At 43.7% G+C, this 16,769-nt stretch overlaps 1 protein-coding gene across 3 annotated transcripts in view; it reads left to right on the top strand.

The window, feature by feature from the left end:
• VPS35L (VPS35 endosomal protein sorting factor like) overlaps positions 1-16,769 on the top strand; it is an 87,867-nt gene that overhangs the window by 30,334 nt on the left and 40,764 nt on the right. For all 3 annotated transcript variants that reach the window (XM_044433189.1, XM_044433188.1, XM_044433187.1), the window contains exons 11-20: positions 2,531-2,627; positions 4,384-4,431; positions 6,048-6,141; positions 7,316-7,393; positions 9,685-9,807; positions 12,368-12,414; positions 13,488-13,599; positions 14,457-14,573; positions 15,012-15,065; positions 16,212-16,292. In XM_044433189.1, coding sequence (XP_044289124.1) covers positions 2,531-2,627; positions 4,384-4,431; positions 6,048-6,141; positions 7,316-7,393; positions 9,685-9,807; positions 12,368-12,414; positions 13,488-13,599; positions 14,457-14,573; positions 15,012-15,065; positions 16,212-16,292 — 851 coding nt within the window. The remainder of the gene's footprint in view (positions 1-2,530; positions 2,628-4,383; positions 4,432-6,047; positions 6,142-7,315; positions 7,394-9,684; positions 9,808-12,367; positions 12,415-13,487; positions 13,600-14,456; positions 14,574-15,011; positions 15,066-16,211; positions 16,293-16,769) is intronic.

Genomic DNA, 16,769 nt, shown 5'->3' with positions numbered 1-16,769 from the left:
CTGAGATGTTGAAAGAACTTAAAGGGCAGCCGTATCATTGTACCAACAGGGTGAGTTAGGTTACACAGAGAGAGAAGGAATGGGGGGCGGGGAGTGAGTGAATGCCTGGCCCCCAGTCACCCCATGGTTTTTGCGGGTCCGGGTTTGTACTCAGGTGTCCCTAGTTTAATTCAGGCTAGTCTAACCACATCATCCCATCGGTGCTTTAAGATCGGTTTGCTTGAAACGTCGTTTCTTGCACTGTCTTAGTATTTTTCCTTTCTACTTTGCACATTCTTTGGGTCTGTTTCACTATAAATAAGAGCTTTGTAGGATAAGAAATAGATGCAGTACCACAGAACCATTCTTTTTATATGGCGAGAGAGCCATGTTCTGCCTGTATAAAGATGTAATCGTACATTGTTCTGATACTGGTAATCCCAAACATCTATACTTGGATCCAAAAAGTCCCCAAGAAATTTTGAAAACGAGATGGTATTTACTCTTTCACGTTTCTTCACAACCCTGTGGAGTGATCCTCTCCTGCATTTCTTGATGCTGTAATGACTTGATATTTTTCCTTTTCAAAAATTTTGGGCAATGGGGAGGCAAGCGACTCAGGTTCCACGAACTGTTTCCGTTAAACTGTTTTCTGTTAAGGAAAAGATATAAAAACAAAATGCTAAGCATTTGAAGCTCTAATTCCCCAAGATCAGCAAGGAAAAATGTAAGCAGACAGCACATTCTAAATATTGGATGTTACGTAACTGTTCTTTCTACAGTGTCATATTGGTTTTATCTCGCATTTATGGGCACCACAGTAAGGCTTAGGGGAGTTGCTCTGTGCAAATGCTGGGCATCAGTGACACACGCTTGAGGCCTGTAATTCTTGTTAGCGTCTGAGGTCATTTTTATCCCTTCCTGCATCTTTAATAAGCTCTTGGGAGAAACTGTGAAGAAATACTGTGAATTAGGCCCAAGTGTTGTAGTTGCCACACTTATAGTCCAGCCCTGCACACGTTAGCCGAGAAGGTCAGCTAAGTGTGCAAATGATTGCAGTCTCAGTTGCACAGATACATGTACCAGCAAAAGAGTGTGCGCATTAGTCTTACAAACTGATTATTCCTAAAATCGCGAGACACTGTAGCAACATGCAAAGGTTCTTTCTATAGGCTCGCAATCTAAAATTAAAGGCAAAGTCTATCAAAATAAATACATTTGACAGTAATAGGCCACCGTAAAAAAATCAACTCATTTATTATGGCATAGGTCACAGGTAAGGAATGTTTTTGTTGCCTGGGAAACTTGTTGGGGGATGCATGCCAGCAGTTTTAACTCTTTCCCAGCAATGGGGATCAAAGTATCCCCAAAGAGGAGCACTGCCTGGGAGAGTGCTGGAGGGCTTGCCCCAGAGGAAACCTGCAAGTAGAAGCCTTGGCGAACTACAACAGTGTGGGTGAAATATTATTCTGAGTTACAGGTTGTCTGACGTGTGTAAAACAGTTGCCAATACAGGACAGACAAGCAGAGAGCAGAAACGGCAGTGGTTATATTATTCACGATGGCCAGTTAGCACACTTGCTGGCGCTGGGTAAACTGAGAAACACAACCGGTATGACCGGAAAGCCCTTATCCTGGTTCAGCCTGCAGGATATAGCATTGAATTTCTCGATGAATTGTGACTTTGAGGTCCCTGATTCGGATGGCCCTTTTGAGTTTTTTTGCTCAAGAATGACCACTCAAAAGCCAGTGTCTGTAATTAAGGTAATTACATTTGACCGAGGAAGAGAGAGCAATGTCAGGCTTGCAAACTAAGGTTCAAGGCAGGACACATTAAGAAGGAAGGATTGAAAGACAGGGTTCTAACAAACAGTCTGCCCTTTTCCTAACTACAATAGCTGAAAGCCAGAAAAGTTTTCCAATTAAAGGAATTTTAATCATATTTGCAAGGATTTATATGATGTACAAGCCCACAAAGGTTACTAGCCTGCAAAAACCTTTCAGTAACTTGCTGTGGAGGTAAAACAGGGAACCTCATAGGGTTGCTGTGGGGCTAATAAGGGCAGAGAACCGTGTCTGTTGCCCTTAAGTGCTTAGGAGGGAGAGCAGAATAAAATATAATGAACGCATAGTATTCTACACTGTCAGCATGTGCTACACAGTTTAAATTAAAATCAATTTCCGTGTGTGAACTCATGATGTCCTGGTGATGTGGCAATGTTCTCTTGCAACCTCTGCAGTAAAATTAAAATGATGATGATGATGATAATGATAATGGAAGGGAAAAGCTCTGGGTGGTAATACATCTTTGTAATGTGAGGCCAAAAATAGAAGAATGTTTAATGAAAAATGGAAGTTCCCAGTTACTGTATGTTTGGCAAACAATTGTTTGATAGCCCTTGAAATGATAATAATTTAAATGGTGTGAAGTTCTAGTACTCATCGTGCCATTTTCTTAGAACTGTATGTATTGAGCATAGATCATTTGATTCAGAAACAAATTGAGGAAGTAGGCTCTCAGTTTAATCTTCTCTCCGTTTTGTTTTATCAGAAAATTTTACTCCCGAAAGCGTTAATGATACTGCCAAAGAAACTTGTTTAAACTGGTTCTTCAAGATTGCTTCCATCCGAGAGCTGATTCCCAGATTGTATCCTTTTTCAAATAAGACTCTTAAGATGATGAAAATGTTATCTTGATTTTGCTTTAATTTCTTTTTTAAAAAGAAAGAAGGAATTTCACATGTTGACTTGGGGTTTTCCACATAAAAAAGAATAATAAACAAGTCTCAAAAGGTACACATTCTTTGGGTGCCAACAGAATTTACAATTCATTGTTAAAATAGACATTCAGTTTTACCTGGCACTTTCCTTTCCTTAAATTCAAAAGACCAAGAGCCATTCTGGCATAATATTTGGAGCAAACATTGGTAAGCTGATATCTTCCAAATAATTTGGGTCACAACTCCCATCAGACCTATCCAGTATGACCAGTGGAAATGATTTGTGGGAGTTGTCATCTAAAATATCTGGAGGATGCTGGATTACTTATACCTGCCTTAGAGTTAGATTTAGAACGAGGAGTACTGGGTTTTAATCCCTCCCTCCTAAGGCTTGAGGCTCTCATTGCTATGGGGCCTTATTTCACTGTCTTTAAGACTACTCTGTCTTGCAGGGTTGTGGGGATAAATTGTAATTGTGGTGCTGGTGACACTGACTGCCACCTGACTGCCTTGGAAGAACCCTAGGTAGGCTTTTAAAAGATGTATTGAAATCGAAGACCATAACGTCTTTTGCAACACATGCTAAGTCCATGTACCTTATTTTCCCCTAGTAATATTTATTATACTGTATTCCTTCATTTCATTTGCTTTGTGTATAGTACTTTAGCTTGATGCAAAGGAGGCAATCTAGGGATTTTAAAATTTGTTTTTATTATGAGTCAAAACTGAAACACACTTAAACCAGAAAATAAAATAGTGCCAGAGTTTTCACAAAGTGGCTTTATTATAATGAATGCATATATACTATATTTTTATACCTCTATATATTTTACATATCTCAAAATATACAACTGTTCTTAGAAATAGTTATACATAGACTTCAGCAAAGGCAGTACAGATATCCATATATTTATCCATTTGCCAATTATGCCTAAAGACTCCTTGTTAAAAAATGGAAAGTTTCATTAAGTCCTCAATCCATTGTTCTCTTGCAGATGGCCTTGGTTGAAATATAGGGAATTTTATGTATTAAGCAGTAATAATTAATACAGTTTCTTCAGTGAGACCTTACCTGTTTATTCAACGTGGTCCCCTGAGGTGTGTGGGTAAACAGAATTAAACAGGTACTTGGGTGCTCTAGCCATGACACTGCGATCGTATCCACCCTAAAAGATCCTCAAAGTCAATAGCTGAGTTCCCAGAACAGCCCTAAGTTCTTGTTGGCTTCCTTTGGCGTAACAAACCAGGATCTCGGATTGGTACATCATGTAAGGTATCCCTTCTCAGTTAGTTTTATGCCAGCTTGTGCTGAAGGAGGAGCAGATAGGCTGTGTGTGCCAGCTTATTGCAGGTTTGCAGTAAGCCAAGATAAGGCTTTGCCGACTTATTGTTATTTATTAACGTAGCTGATAATACCAAAAATTGCTTTTGCTCCAAGGCAGATACATAGCAGGGACCTCTGGATGAATCAGAAGTCATATAAATACTTACAGTTACTGCAAATGTTTACAGTTAACATGTTTCATCCTTAACTGTCCATGGCAGGAAGCCTAAATTATATGTATATAGTTTTATAGCAGTTAGGTCACCCTTGAAACTGAAGATATGTTTTAATTGTTAAGGGATGTTTTACGTTTCTGACAAGTATTTTATTTTGGACTGTTTCCATAACTTTTTGATATAGTTATGTGGAAGCAGCAATACTGAAGTGTAACAAATTTCTGTCTAAAACGTAAGTATGGTTCTGTTTGATAAATATTGGATAAATGTGGCGTACATGGAAATTAAAGATGTGAATTATGTCCATAGAATTCTCAGGCTCCTACCAGTTTTGCCAAGCAGCCTCTGGTGCCACGATGAGGGCCTGGAGTTCACACCCTGAACTTAGAGCAAGTCTGGTTTGGGTATTCCTGTCTGCACTCCGATGGGCTTGAATGTCCTTTCAGTCCCACCTCCTGACGTTTATTCATATTTGATGGCATTTTGGTGTTGCTTGGACTGTTCTACTGAATTTTCCCAAATTGTCCTTCGCGGCTTTGGCTTATCTGTAACACGGACGTTATTGAGCATAAATGTCTCTCGTAAAGCTCCCTGTTGCACAGGCCAAACTTCCGGACAGTAGTAGGCGAGAAGCAAATTGTGGCTCAGAGAGCCGTTTTCAGTCTGCCTCTTCCATACGCCTGAAATTGCCATTCCCGTAACACTGCCTGCACTTGGTGGCTTCCTGAAGAACCAGGTCTGGAATCCTGCTGAAACCCTTCTATAACAGAGCCTGCTCCTTGATCCGTTGACTGAGGAGCTCTGACCTCGGGGGGCAGGGCGTTAGTGCCCTGGACCACAGTGCTTCTTTGATTCCATGTGGCTGGTGGCGTGCTCTGGAGGCCCAGCAGGTTGCATCTTCATATGGCCCTGGTTCCCACAACATGGCAACCTCTGGTGGGTTGTCAGGCTTACTCGTTCCAGAACGGCATGTTGTGATATCCGAGCCTAGTGCAGCTTCCTTTTCTAACCATGCATCAGCCGCTCTGAGAGCAGCCTGTTGTGCTGTTTAGATTGGCTTGTTGTGATGTGTGAACCTGGGTGATGGCTTGTTCACGGCTCGTGGTAAAAGGCTACAGAGCCTCTTGGCAAGAGCAGCAAAGAACCTGGCTGCTCTTCTTGATGATGCTAATGCTGACCCCTCTAGTCACCATACCCCCCCCCAGGTGTTCTTTTCCTAGACCCGTTTCCTCTCCCCCAGGGAGATTTGTTCAAATTTAACATTATTTTTAACTTTTGGGGCTATCTGGCCAAATTCACTACTGCACAGTAGCTATGCTTTTGCTTGGTGTCTGGAGTCTGCATTAAGCTGTGTGGTGGTCAACTTCATGACATGGCTGGAGAAGTCATTAAAGGAAAGTCCTGTGATGCTTAATATTAGTCTTGCTTCTTGTGTGTGCATGTTCCTGTTTGTGTGATTTTATGGCTGATGCTATAATGATGGTATGTGGCTTTGTCAATTTGTATAGAAAACCAGTATTTTAAAAGTTAACAGTTATGCAGTCTAACTGAATTCGTATTTTCCTTTGTTGCTTTTCATACTATGCTTTAGGCTTTTTCTGTTGCTGTTGTTGTTTTGTCTCCTTCAATAGCCTTTGGCTAATGTTGTTCCCAAGGAAAAGTTGAATTTTGCATTCACAAAACGTTTTATTGTGCCCTTTGCTGGCTGTTGAGTAATACTATTGGTCACCTTATCCATGTGGCTTTTGCTGGCTATTTAGTAAGACTCTTATTCAGCCTTTTAAGTTGTCAAGAGATGAATGGTAGGAGCGGGTGAAATTAAAGTACTCTCTCAAACCATCTTTTCAGGGGGATTTCAGAATGTCTCCCACGGTTGACCTCCATGATCCGAGGAATTGGGGATCCTTTGGTTGCAGTGTATGCTAGAGCATATCTTTGCAGGGTAAGATTTTGTCATTTTGAAATGCGGTTTTGTTGGTAAGCAAGGCTGGCCCAAGAGTTGCTGCCCTCTGGAACAAAGGACAAGGTAGCACCTTGCTGATTTCATGTACAGGAGGAAGGAGGACCAGCTGTTGTTGTCAGTGCTGGTGATGGAACATGTCCTGCACTGCACCAGGTGGCAGCAGGTTAGTTTAGAAGGTGCAGGACTGGCTTGGCAGTGAACAGAGCTCTGCCCTCCGGATGGGGAATGGTGGAAAGGCTGGGGAGGAATGCCTGGGAGCGGTCTCTGCTGCTGCTTCCCACCTCTGCAGTTGTTGCTGTTGTCAAATCATTTGAATTGCATTGCATTGCATTTATATCCTGCCTTTTTTCCTTTGTGGAGAGCCAAAGGCAGCTGACATAGTTCATGTTATTCTCCCAACAACAACCCTGTGAGGTAGGTTAGGCTGAGAGTGAGTGAATGGCCCAAAGTCTCTCAGTGAGCTTCATGGCCGAGTACATACTAGAACCTGGATCTCCCAGGTTCCAGTCCAGCACTCTTCCCACCACACTGGCCTGACTCTGCCTAATGGTAGGGCTGGTTCTGGTCCTACAGAAAATGATGGGCTAGTAGAAGAATATATCCAGACTCAGCTTCCAGTTTCAGCTTCATTCATTCATTTATTTAAAATATTTATATGCCGTCCTATTGCAAAAAGCCTCAGGATGGCTTTCCACATAAAATATAACATAAATAAATTCCCGACCCACACTGGCTGCAGTTAAAAACATAGAAAAGACAACATTAAAACATATTAAAATACCGCTGGAATAAAAAGGTCTTAACCTGGCGCCGAAAAACAAATAATGACAGTGCCAGGCGGATTCGCCTTTAGATTTGCTTTTAGAGTATGAATCATCCTACTTCCTAACTCTAGGAGAATATCAGCTAGGTTTGTGCCCTGGCTGTGGTTTGCGTTCTTCAGTGTCCTGTGCTTACAATGCAGGCATGCCCTCTGATTACTCCATCATCTAAAGTTCATCTTATTTCCCTTCTTTTCTATGTACATAATTGGCATTAGTTTAATAAAGCCCATGTTTCATCTTTTTAGGTGGATCATTTCTTAAAGTAGTTTTACACATGCCCGAATGTGTCACAGCTGGACAAATTTAATATATTTGTTCTTGGAATGTAGGTTGGGATGAAAGTAGCACCACATCTGAAAGAGAGCCTGAACAAGAACTTTTTTGACTTCCTTCTAACCTTTAAACAAGTAAGTGAGAGGGGATGATGTTGCCGGCTATGCTACTGAAAGGTTTTTTTGTTTGTGTGTTTTCTTCTGGAGGATGGCCAGCAGATCTTCTAGACATGCTTCCTGTCTGTGCCTGAGACTTGCACTGGATTTTTCAGTTTATGTATTCAAATGGAGTGATCGTTCTCTTTGTTGTTCAGGACCAGCTTCCTGGCTGAGATTTTTTTTTTAACGTTCTCAAAGTACCTAGTAATGGGCTTATTTTGTACAAATTTGCTAATTGGTTCTTTGGAATCTGATGATGATGAGGAGGATGCACCTCCTTTGAGAGAAAGAAGTGACTACATACCATTGCATTTAATTTTGTATTCCAATTTATCCTGTAAGCTGTGGGCACTTAGGATACTTTCAGGAAAATCAATAATATCTGACTGAATACCAATGCATAAACTTTTAAATACAGCTCCATAGGTTGTTCCAAACTAAATTGGCCACACTTGATTCCTGCTGAAATTAATGGAACATGTTGGACCAAATTAATCTGGATCCAACCCGATATTATTTAACCCTATCTACTATGAGCATGGTCATAAAGAAAACCCTTCACCTTTGAAAGATGTATAGGGTTCTTCCTGATTAGACTTCCCGATTAGACTTCTGTTATGCGCTCTACGTGGGGCTGCCCTTGAAGACGGTCCAGATACTTCAATTGGTGCAAAACAGAGCTGCCAGGTTGCTGACAGGGACTGGGCGTTGTTCTCATATAACCCCAGTCCTCCGTCAGCTTCACTGGCTTCCCATTGAAGTCTGGGCCCAATTCAAGGTGTTGGTTATGACCTATAAAGCCCTCAATGGCTTGGGACCTGGTTATTTAAAGGAGCACTTGGGTCCATATCTGCCCTCCCGCCCCTTGAGATCGGCAGCAGAGGCCCTTCTCCGGGAACCCTCCATGAAGGATATTAGGAAGGTGAGTACCCGGAGGAGGGCCTTCTCTGCGGCGGCGCCCCATCTATGGAATGCGCTCCCCAGAGAGGTCCACCTGGCGCCATCATTATTTGTTTTTCGGCGCCAGGCCAAGACCTTTTTATTTAAAAGTTATTTTAATTGTTAATTTATTGATTGTATTTATTGGGTTTTTATGGACGTGCTGAGATGTTTCTGGATTTTAAGGCTAATTATATAATTGTTTATTTCTGTTGTAAGCCGCCCCGAGGCTTTTTGCGAATGGGGCGGCATAGAAATTGTTTAAATAAATAAAATAAATAGGGTAATTTAGCCTGGAGGCCAGCCGTTACAAATATCTATAACCTCTCTGCATAGCTAGACAGGACACTATCAAGGAGTCTCTTGGGGGATCAAAGAAATTGCTCAGCCTAAGGCAGGGGTGAACTGACCACAAGCAATTTGTGTTGTTGCTGTTGTTTTTTTACTAAACTCCTGAAACCCAAGTATGCCTTAGGGGGAAATTGTAGATTAAGCAGGTTGTTGAATGCGAACAGTTAAGGCATCTGTAAGCACATGCTTATCCCAGAAAGCTCTGATTAATAACCAGAACCAAGTTCTCAAATTCTTTCACATGATCATTTTGATAGCCAAGGGCGCAGAAATGACTTTGAGCATGCCCCCTTCAAAGCGCGGAATGTAAACATGGGTGTACATCTGCAAAAAGAGTTTTGAAATGTGTAAAACACATGCTCTGGTTCATCTCCTTCCCAGTTCCTCTTTCAGTTTGCTCAAACTGGTCATTTATTGCAATGACCCAGTCAGCTCAGCTGGTCTGTGGAAAATGTTGTACAAATTGGGTAAGTTGCTCAAATTTGGGGAAACTCATGGAAACTGCCGTTCAGTTGCTGCTTGCCTTGCGCAAGTTTTCCACTTGTGAAAAGCGTGCAGCGGTCACTTCCAAGATCAGGCGTGAGAGGTGACTTGGTGATCAGAGAAACAGAGACCATAATCAGGGTTGTTCCACCCTGAAAATTCTGCTTGGGCAGAGCTGTCTGTGGTTCTGCACATCCTCTCTGTACCTTTCCTCACTGGGAAAGGAGAGGCCTGAGGAGACTGGGAGTTCTCACAGCTCTCTGGACTTGGCATTCACACAACCAGATGAAATAAAAACAACGAGTCCCTCAGAGCAGGCCTCTCCTTTTGCTCCTTGCTTGAAACAGGCTTAAGTGTGTTCGCTGAGGTCAGTGTTGAATTTAAGGGGTTGTGCCCAGAGTGAATGTAGAATATTATTTTCTTTCCAAGAGTTGAGGAGGTATTTTGTTTTGTTTTGTTTTTTGGAATCATGATTATCTTTGATGTTTTAACAGATTCATGGGGACACTGTTCAGAATCAGCTGGTACTGCAATGTGTGGAGATCCCATTATATCTCACGCTCTATTCTCCTGCAATAGATTGGATTCTACAGTGCATCTCTTACCGGGCTGCAGAGGTACAGAACCCATTTGCAATACCGAAAGGTTTTCAGTTTTAACCAGGTCAAAGACCTGATACAGCTGTTGGACTCAGTATAGCTAGGAACCACTCTAGTTACTTTTACTAAGTGGCTCAAGAGAGCATATGATATCCTCTTCCGGTTGCACTGGCTGCTGGTTGGAGTCTGAGCCTGATTCAAGGTGCTACTGCTACCATTCAAAGCCCTAAATGGCTTGGGGTCCTGGTTATCTCTACGATTGCCTCCTTCCATATATACCTCCCCAGAACCTGAGGTCACCTTCAGAGATCCTTCGCTGGGAGCCCCTTCCAAAGGAAGTGAGGTGGGTGGCTACCAGAAGGAGGGCCTTTTTGGTCATGGCCCCTAGTTTTGGAATGAGCTCCCCAAAAAGTTGCATCTGGTGCTTACTTTGTATTCTTTTTGGCACTAGGTGAGGACCTTTTTATTTCCTCAGCACTTTAACAATCTAACTTTAGCTTTGGTTTTTCCTGCTCCTTGGTGGTTTTAGTGCTCACCTGAGCAGCGTGCGGTGGGACCAGTTGGGAGACAGTGAGCTTCAGCTCCGCTGTTCCTCATGTTTTCTTCCTTGCCCGCTCACTGCTCAGTTGATCATTAAACAGATGGCTGAGGAGTGTCGGAGGGAGAAGCTTTTTAAAGTTGAAACAACATCTTTTTAACTTTGATAGAGTCCTGTAGGCAAAAACAACTTCCTTCACAAGATAGTACCCACTGCAGGAGTTTCCAAGGCAGCCAGGGGAACTTGTTATTTTACTTTGGCTCCTCCCCGTGTTTTTCCTAGTGCTGCTTTCTCACCCTGATCATGCAAATTGCACTTCCTTTTATTTTTAAACCCAATCAGCATAATATTAAAACCTCTGTAAGGCAGTCTGAAGCAAGAACTTAATTTCTGTTGAGATACTACCACATAGCAAGGAAACGGGGGAAAAAACAAAAGCAAGCCAGTGGGAAATCTTTCAGTTTTATCCTTTCCTTCTGTTTTCCATTCATCTTTAAAATAAAAATTAAAAATCAGATGCTCTGGTAAAGATCAGTTTTCTTCTTCACATTTCCAAAGGGGTGTTGCAGCTGCTTGGAGACCATCCTTTTGTTCAGCTGATTGTTACAAGTGATCAATCTGATCCTCTCTGAAAGGGAGCATACAATGGGAAGTCTCCATCCTTGCCTGTTGGAAGGCGATAGCCTTTAGCTTGTGGGAGAGGCAGAGCACCCGCTTTGTGGCAGCCGAGTGGATGGTCAGAGAAGCGCCTGGCATCCGCGCGGATTCTTTGTCCCTTAGCTGGAGGCAGGAGGCTGTTTCGCATGGCACGAGGGCTTGTTTATAAACGTGCTGTGACATCTGAACCTGGCGAGGGTGGGTGGCTGAGGTTAGGGGACAAGTGGCTGGAGAGCAGCACTTGTGAAAGGGACCTTGGGGTGCTGGTTGACTGCAGACTAAACGTGAGTCAGCAGTGTGATGCGGTGGTCAAGAGGGCGAACGCCACCCTGGGTTGCATAGCCAGAAGTGTGGCTTCTAGATCGAGAGAGGTATTACTACCACTCTACACGACTCTGGTGCGCCCGCAACTGGAGTATTGTGCTCAGTTTTGGGCCCCTCCTTACAGAAAGGATATAGCCAGGTTGGAGTCAGTGCAGCGTAGGGCCACAAGGTTGGTGGCCGGTTTGCAGGGGATGCCGTATGAGGCGAGACTGAGGGAACTGGGTCTCTTCAGCCTGGAGAAGAGGAGACTCGGAGGGGATCTGTTGGCGACATACAAGTATGTGAGGGGATGTCACATGGAGGTGGGTAGGGACCTGTTCTCCCCTGCAGAGGAAGGCAGGATGCGCTCCAACGGAGCCAAGCTCAGGGAGCCAAGGTTCCATTTGGATGCCAGGAGGCACTTCCTGCCAGTCAGGACTCCGAGGGTGTGGAATGGGCCTCCACGAGAGGTCGTTGAGGCCCCACCGGTGTGGGTGTTCAAGGATAGGCTGGACATGCACATGGTGGGCATGTCGTGAGCAGACCCGGCTGGTGCCGGAGGTCAGACTAGATGGCCTGGGAGGCCCCTTCTGACTCGCTCTGTTTCTGTGTTTCTAATCCTGCAGCAGATCATGGGTTCTGATCCATTTGTTAATCACTCCAGCCACCCGCTGTGGCCAGGCTTGGGCATTGCAAGAAACTGCACATGAGGAGCCCCATTTGGGAGTGGGGACGTCACTGCAACTTATTAGCTACCCCCGCGCCATGTGGGCCCCATAGAATGTCAAGGCTCGTATTGCCCACTTGCAATGGCAGAGGTTCTCTGGGATCTTGAGTGGAGTGGAACTTCTTCCCACCACCTGCTACGGGATCCTTTTAACTAGAGTTGCCACCATCCAATTTAATCTGGGGCACATCTTGGGAAGGAAAAGGTCTGTGACATGTAGCACAAGTGTCTTTTTAAAAAACTAGTAGCTGTGACTGCTCAAAGGGAAAGTCAATTTTGTGAATTAATATTCTTGTAAGTAATCCCTTGGTTGGCTGGTTCTTTTCCCCCCATCTCATGAAGTTCTTTTCTAGGTTTTGTTGACTGAGATGATGGAAAGGTGCAAGAAGCTGGGCAACAAGTAAGCAGTATGCTTGCAGAGTTCATTCTTGAAATTCATTCTTGAAGTTCTTATACCTATTGTGTCTGTTTTTGCAAGGGGATGTATTTTGGGGCCCAGTGCAGAGAGGCAAAACCTGCCCCTTGCCCCAAACATTGGAGTCCCCAGAGGTACCTTTCGCCTCCCAAAGCCCTTTATTGAACCCCTCAGTGCATTCCTTGCCTTGCTTCCATGTAAAGGAGTGGGGCTGTTGACTTGCATTGGATGCGGAGGGTAGAGATGCAGTGTGCTTGGGAACGGTGTCCGTGTGTGTATATGTATCAGAACCTGCCCACCAGCTCTTGGTCTGTTTGGCCAACCTCCACTGGCCGTGATCTTTTGAGAGAGCTCAGTTTTGGGAAACCGACCAGGTCACCTCATGCCAATCTGGTCCACCCAGTCGCTTATATTCGTAGTGGTAGCAGCTCACGCCCCTTAAGATCGGCGGGAGCGGCCCTGCTCTGAGAACCCTCCCTGAAGGAGGTAAAAAGGACATCTGCTCAGAGCAGGGCCTTCTCTGCGGTGGCGCCCAGATCATGGAATGTGCTCCCCGGAGAGGTGCACCTGGCACCAAGTTTATATTCCTTTCGGCACCAGGTTCAAACCTTTTTATTTAACTGTTTTTTAAATTTAAAAAAATTAAATTTTAATGTCTAACAGTCGCTTTTATTTAACTTATTTAATTTGTATTTGTTGGTCAGTTGTTATTTATTGCTGTTTTATTGTGGTTGTTTTAATGACTGTAAGCTGTCCTGAGTTGCCACGCAGAAGGGACGGCATACAAAAGTTTTAAATAAATACATACATAGATACATAGATAGGAGACCCTCTGCATGCAGAGCGTGTGTCCCTGCCACTGCTTTGTGGCCATGAGCTGCAGCCTGGATGTGTGTGTGAGCACACATGCACAATCACGGGCTCTCTCTCCGCCATCCTTCCTAGGGGCGTTGCACTCCAGCCCATTTGAGGGGGACCAGGTTGGGGACGGCTTCCTTAGTGACAGGAGTAAAACAGGTCTGCTTGCCCTGCGCTAATCCAGATGTTCTTCCTTTTAGTGCCTTGCTCTTGAATTCAGTAATGTCTGCCTTCAGAGCTGAGTTCATTGCTACAAGGTCAACGGATTTTATTGCCATGATTAAAGAGTGTGATGAATCTGGCTTCCCCAAGGTAAGCCTTCACTCTGCCTCCCCACCACCCTGCCACCAAAGCCGTTGTGCAACTTCTCTATTTATTTATTCATTACAGCTGTAATGCTACTTCACAGCAGCAAAATGCATTTTGTATTAAAGTTATTCTGCTGGATGCGATTCATAATTTTTGCTGTGTTCTTGCACTATGGTCCTAACGTCTCTTTAGAATGCATATCGACCTCCATCACCCACCTTTTGCCAACGGATGGTTCTGCCTTGGGATCTAATTGACTTGGAACAGATATTTGCCCAATATTTTACAAGGCTGAAATATTTATCCAATGATAGGTGCAATCTAACACATGTTTAGACAATATAGCTGCCACTTGCAAGAATTTTTTTGTCTAAACACTCATAGAACTGCATCCTAATAGGTTAGCACAGGCCACCTAAAAAGGTGTTCCTGATTAACTGGAGAGTTGATTTTTAAAAATTACTTTAAAGAATCTGAAGCACGTAAGTTTGTAGAACTACGCTTGGTACAACATGTCTGCTTCATCTAGAAATGAAGAAACCATGCATTTAAGCTTGAGAAGGATTGGATTGCATATTGATTTTATTGTTAAAGATCATTTTTCCTAATATTTCTTTAACTGGTAGAAACCCTGAGTTTTACCCATATGATGTGTTTACTAGATGCATTTCCATGTTTTATTTTCCTTTTATCGTTTAGACTCTGAGGGCAATGCTGTTTTCCCTCTTATACCTCTCTCCTACAAAAACATGTTTTTATAACAGTAGTGCTTTAATGTGTAGCAGCCGTCTTATTTAATCAAGTGGAAATAACCCATGGATTCAGTTACATGGATGCACTCTTTCATTTTATTTTCACAGCATCTTCTCTTTCGCTCTCTGGGGCAGAACTTGGCTTTAGCTGACCCACCAGAAAGTGATCGGCTTCAGATTTTAAATGAAGCCTGGAAGGTTATCACAAAGCTGAAGAGCCCACAGGTGGGTTGTTGGTGGGAGAGGAGATGAGGGGCACAGCTGAAGCCATAAACCGTTGACATAAGTATACTGTAAGTTTGCATATTGCGGCTAGGGTGTATAACCAAAATTTTGACCTGGAATGCATCCATATGCAAATTTTACTTCAAATGCATAAAGGGTTTTGGTTAAGAATGCAACAAGCAGGCTGTTTCACCTGGACATGCACATGGTAGGCATGTCATGAGTGGAGCCGGCTGGAGCCGGGGTCAGACTAGATGGCCTGGGAGACCCCTTCTGACTCGCTCTGTTTTTATGTTTCTACCTCTGGGACCTGATTTGAGCATCAACAGGGGTGTGTGCATAAGGTGAGGTAGAAGAGCTTCAGGTTAGAGCTTTCTAAGTATTTTATGTAAGATAACATGCCGATTTTAAATATAACTCCCATGCCTTTATTTTTAGGATTATATCAACTGTGCAGAAATCTGGATGGAATATACCTGTAGGCATTTCACAGTATGTGCAGATTTAAGCATTTATTTAACATTTTAAATAAGCTTTTTTTCTTCCTGCATGCCCCTTTAGTAGTTTATCAAATACAGCAATGCTCTAGAATAAATATATATGCACGGCACTGAAATTTTATGCAAAAAAGGGTTTCTAGATGTTATTCAGGTGACACACCCCCCTCTTTGCTTGGGGAACTATGTACAAAAGCAGTGAGAATTAGTGGCACAAGCCTTGTCTGCTTTGTTTTGTTCTTTTCTGTCTTTCAAGAATTGTTTTCTTAAGTCAGGTCTGGTGTCAGGGTTAGGCGCCATCAGGGACCTTCCGAGAGCCTGCATCCCAACAGGGATGGGACCACTGGCCAGAGCCCCTGGACTTTTCCATCTTGACCTGCAGCTTGCTCTTCTTTGTCATCACTGCGACCTGTTTGTTCATCTCTCCCTTGCTCTGGCCTGACGGCAGTGGTGAGGAGGAGGAGGAGGAGGAGGAGGTGCAGGAGATACTGCAGCTTCTCGGCTCTCTGCTCGTCCAGAGAGCAAGTGAGGTCAGTGATGAAAGAGAGGACAAGGCGCAGTTGCAGAGATGGTGAGAAGGCAGGCTCACCAAAGAGGGAGACCCCTTGAGGGTGGCTTGCCTGAGGGCCCCAAAGCCTGGAGCTGACGCTGGGTAGACACCGTAAATTTTGCTCGTTGGGCATTAGGCACAGAGATGGTTACAGAGAAATGCTACCGGATAAGGAGTGGCACAAAGCGAATTGTTATCTTGGGCAGCTTTTGCAGGAAACCTTCCTATTTTGATGGTGTGTTTTAATTCAGAAACATCAGTCGTACAGTATGTTAGCTTTTCCTACCATTGTTTGGGCATCTATTAGTTGAAACAGGATAATATTTGTGGAACTGGGATCAATATTTGAGAAACAGGAGGGTGTGATGTTTGATTTTGGATTATGCTTAAAACTCCATATTAGATCTTTGACCTTAGATAAGACTACTTCTCCAGACACCTGGACAATCCCAACTCTTTTAACTATGTGTGCAGGAATAAATCTCGCTATTGCTTATCTTGGTAATGTAATTTTTTTTGCTTTGTGTGGTTTGATGCTGAACTCATGGCCAGCTTGTTTCTGCTTTCTGACAATTATCTTGCACTCCACAGAAACGCGAAGTGAATACTGTTTTAGCAGATGTCATCAAACACATGACTCCAGACCGGGCATTTGAAGAAGCCTACCCACAGGTAAGCCAAGAGTACAATCATAAAAATAACCACAGCGGATTTTGCTCAGCCTTTGAGGATGATGGCTGGCTTTTAATGCAAAAAAAATCACTGTGCACATAATGTAAAAGGAGAGCATGAACCAGTGAAAGTCAAATTTAATGGGATTCATTAAATCCAGAAAAAAAGAAAATATATCGTATTTTTCTGTGTATAAGATGATACTTTTTCTTTGAAATATTTAGCTAAAAATGGGGGGAAGGCTTATACACGGGGGGCTGAGAGGAGAACCGCGGGCGCACTCGGGGGGGGGAGGCAGGTGTGGGCGTGATTGCGGGGGGAGACTGGCGCAAGCGCACTCGGAGGGAGAGACAGGTGCGGGCGCATGCGTGCAGGGAGGCGGCAGGCGTGCAGCAGCAGCTTGCTCGCTTCGAGATCGGTAAGAACAGTGGGGGGTGTCCTATACATGGGGGCATCTTATAGTTGGAAAAATATGGT

Source organism: Varanus komodoensis, unplaced genomic scaffold, assembly GCF_004798865.1.
Source record: "Varanus komodoensis strain SLA01 unplaced genomic scaffold, ASM479886v1 scaffold26, whole genome shotgun sequence".
In the NCBI taxonomy this organism is placed as follows: domain Eukaryota; kingdom Metazoa; phylum Chordata; class Lepidosauria; order Squamata; family Varanidae; genus Varanus; species Varanus komodoensis.
The sequence above is the reverse complement of the archived record's forward strand: the minus strand, read 5'-3'. Positions and strand labels throughout refer to the sequence as shown.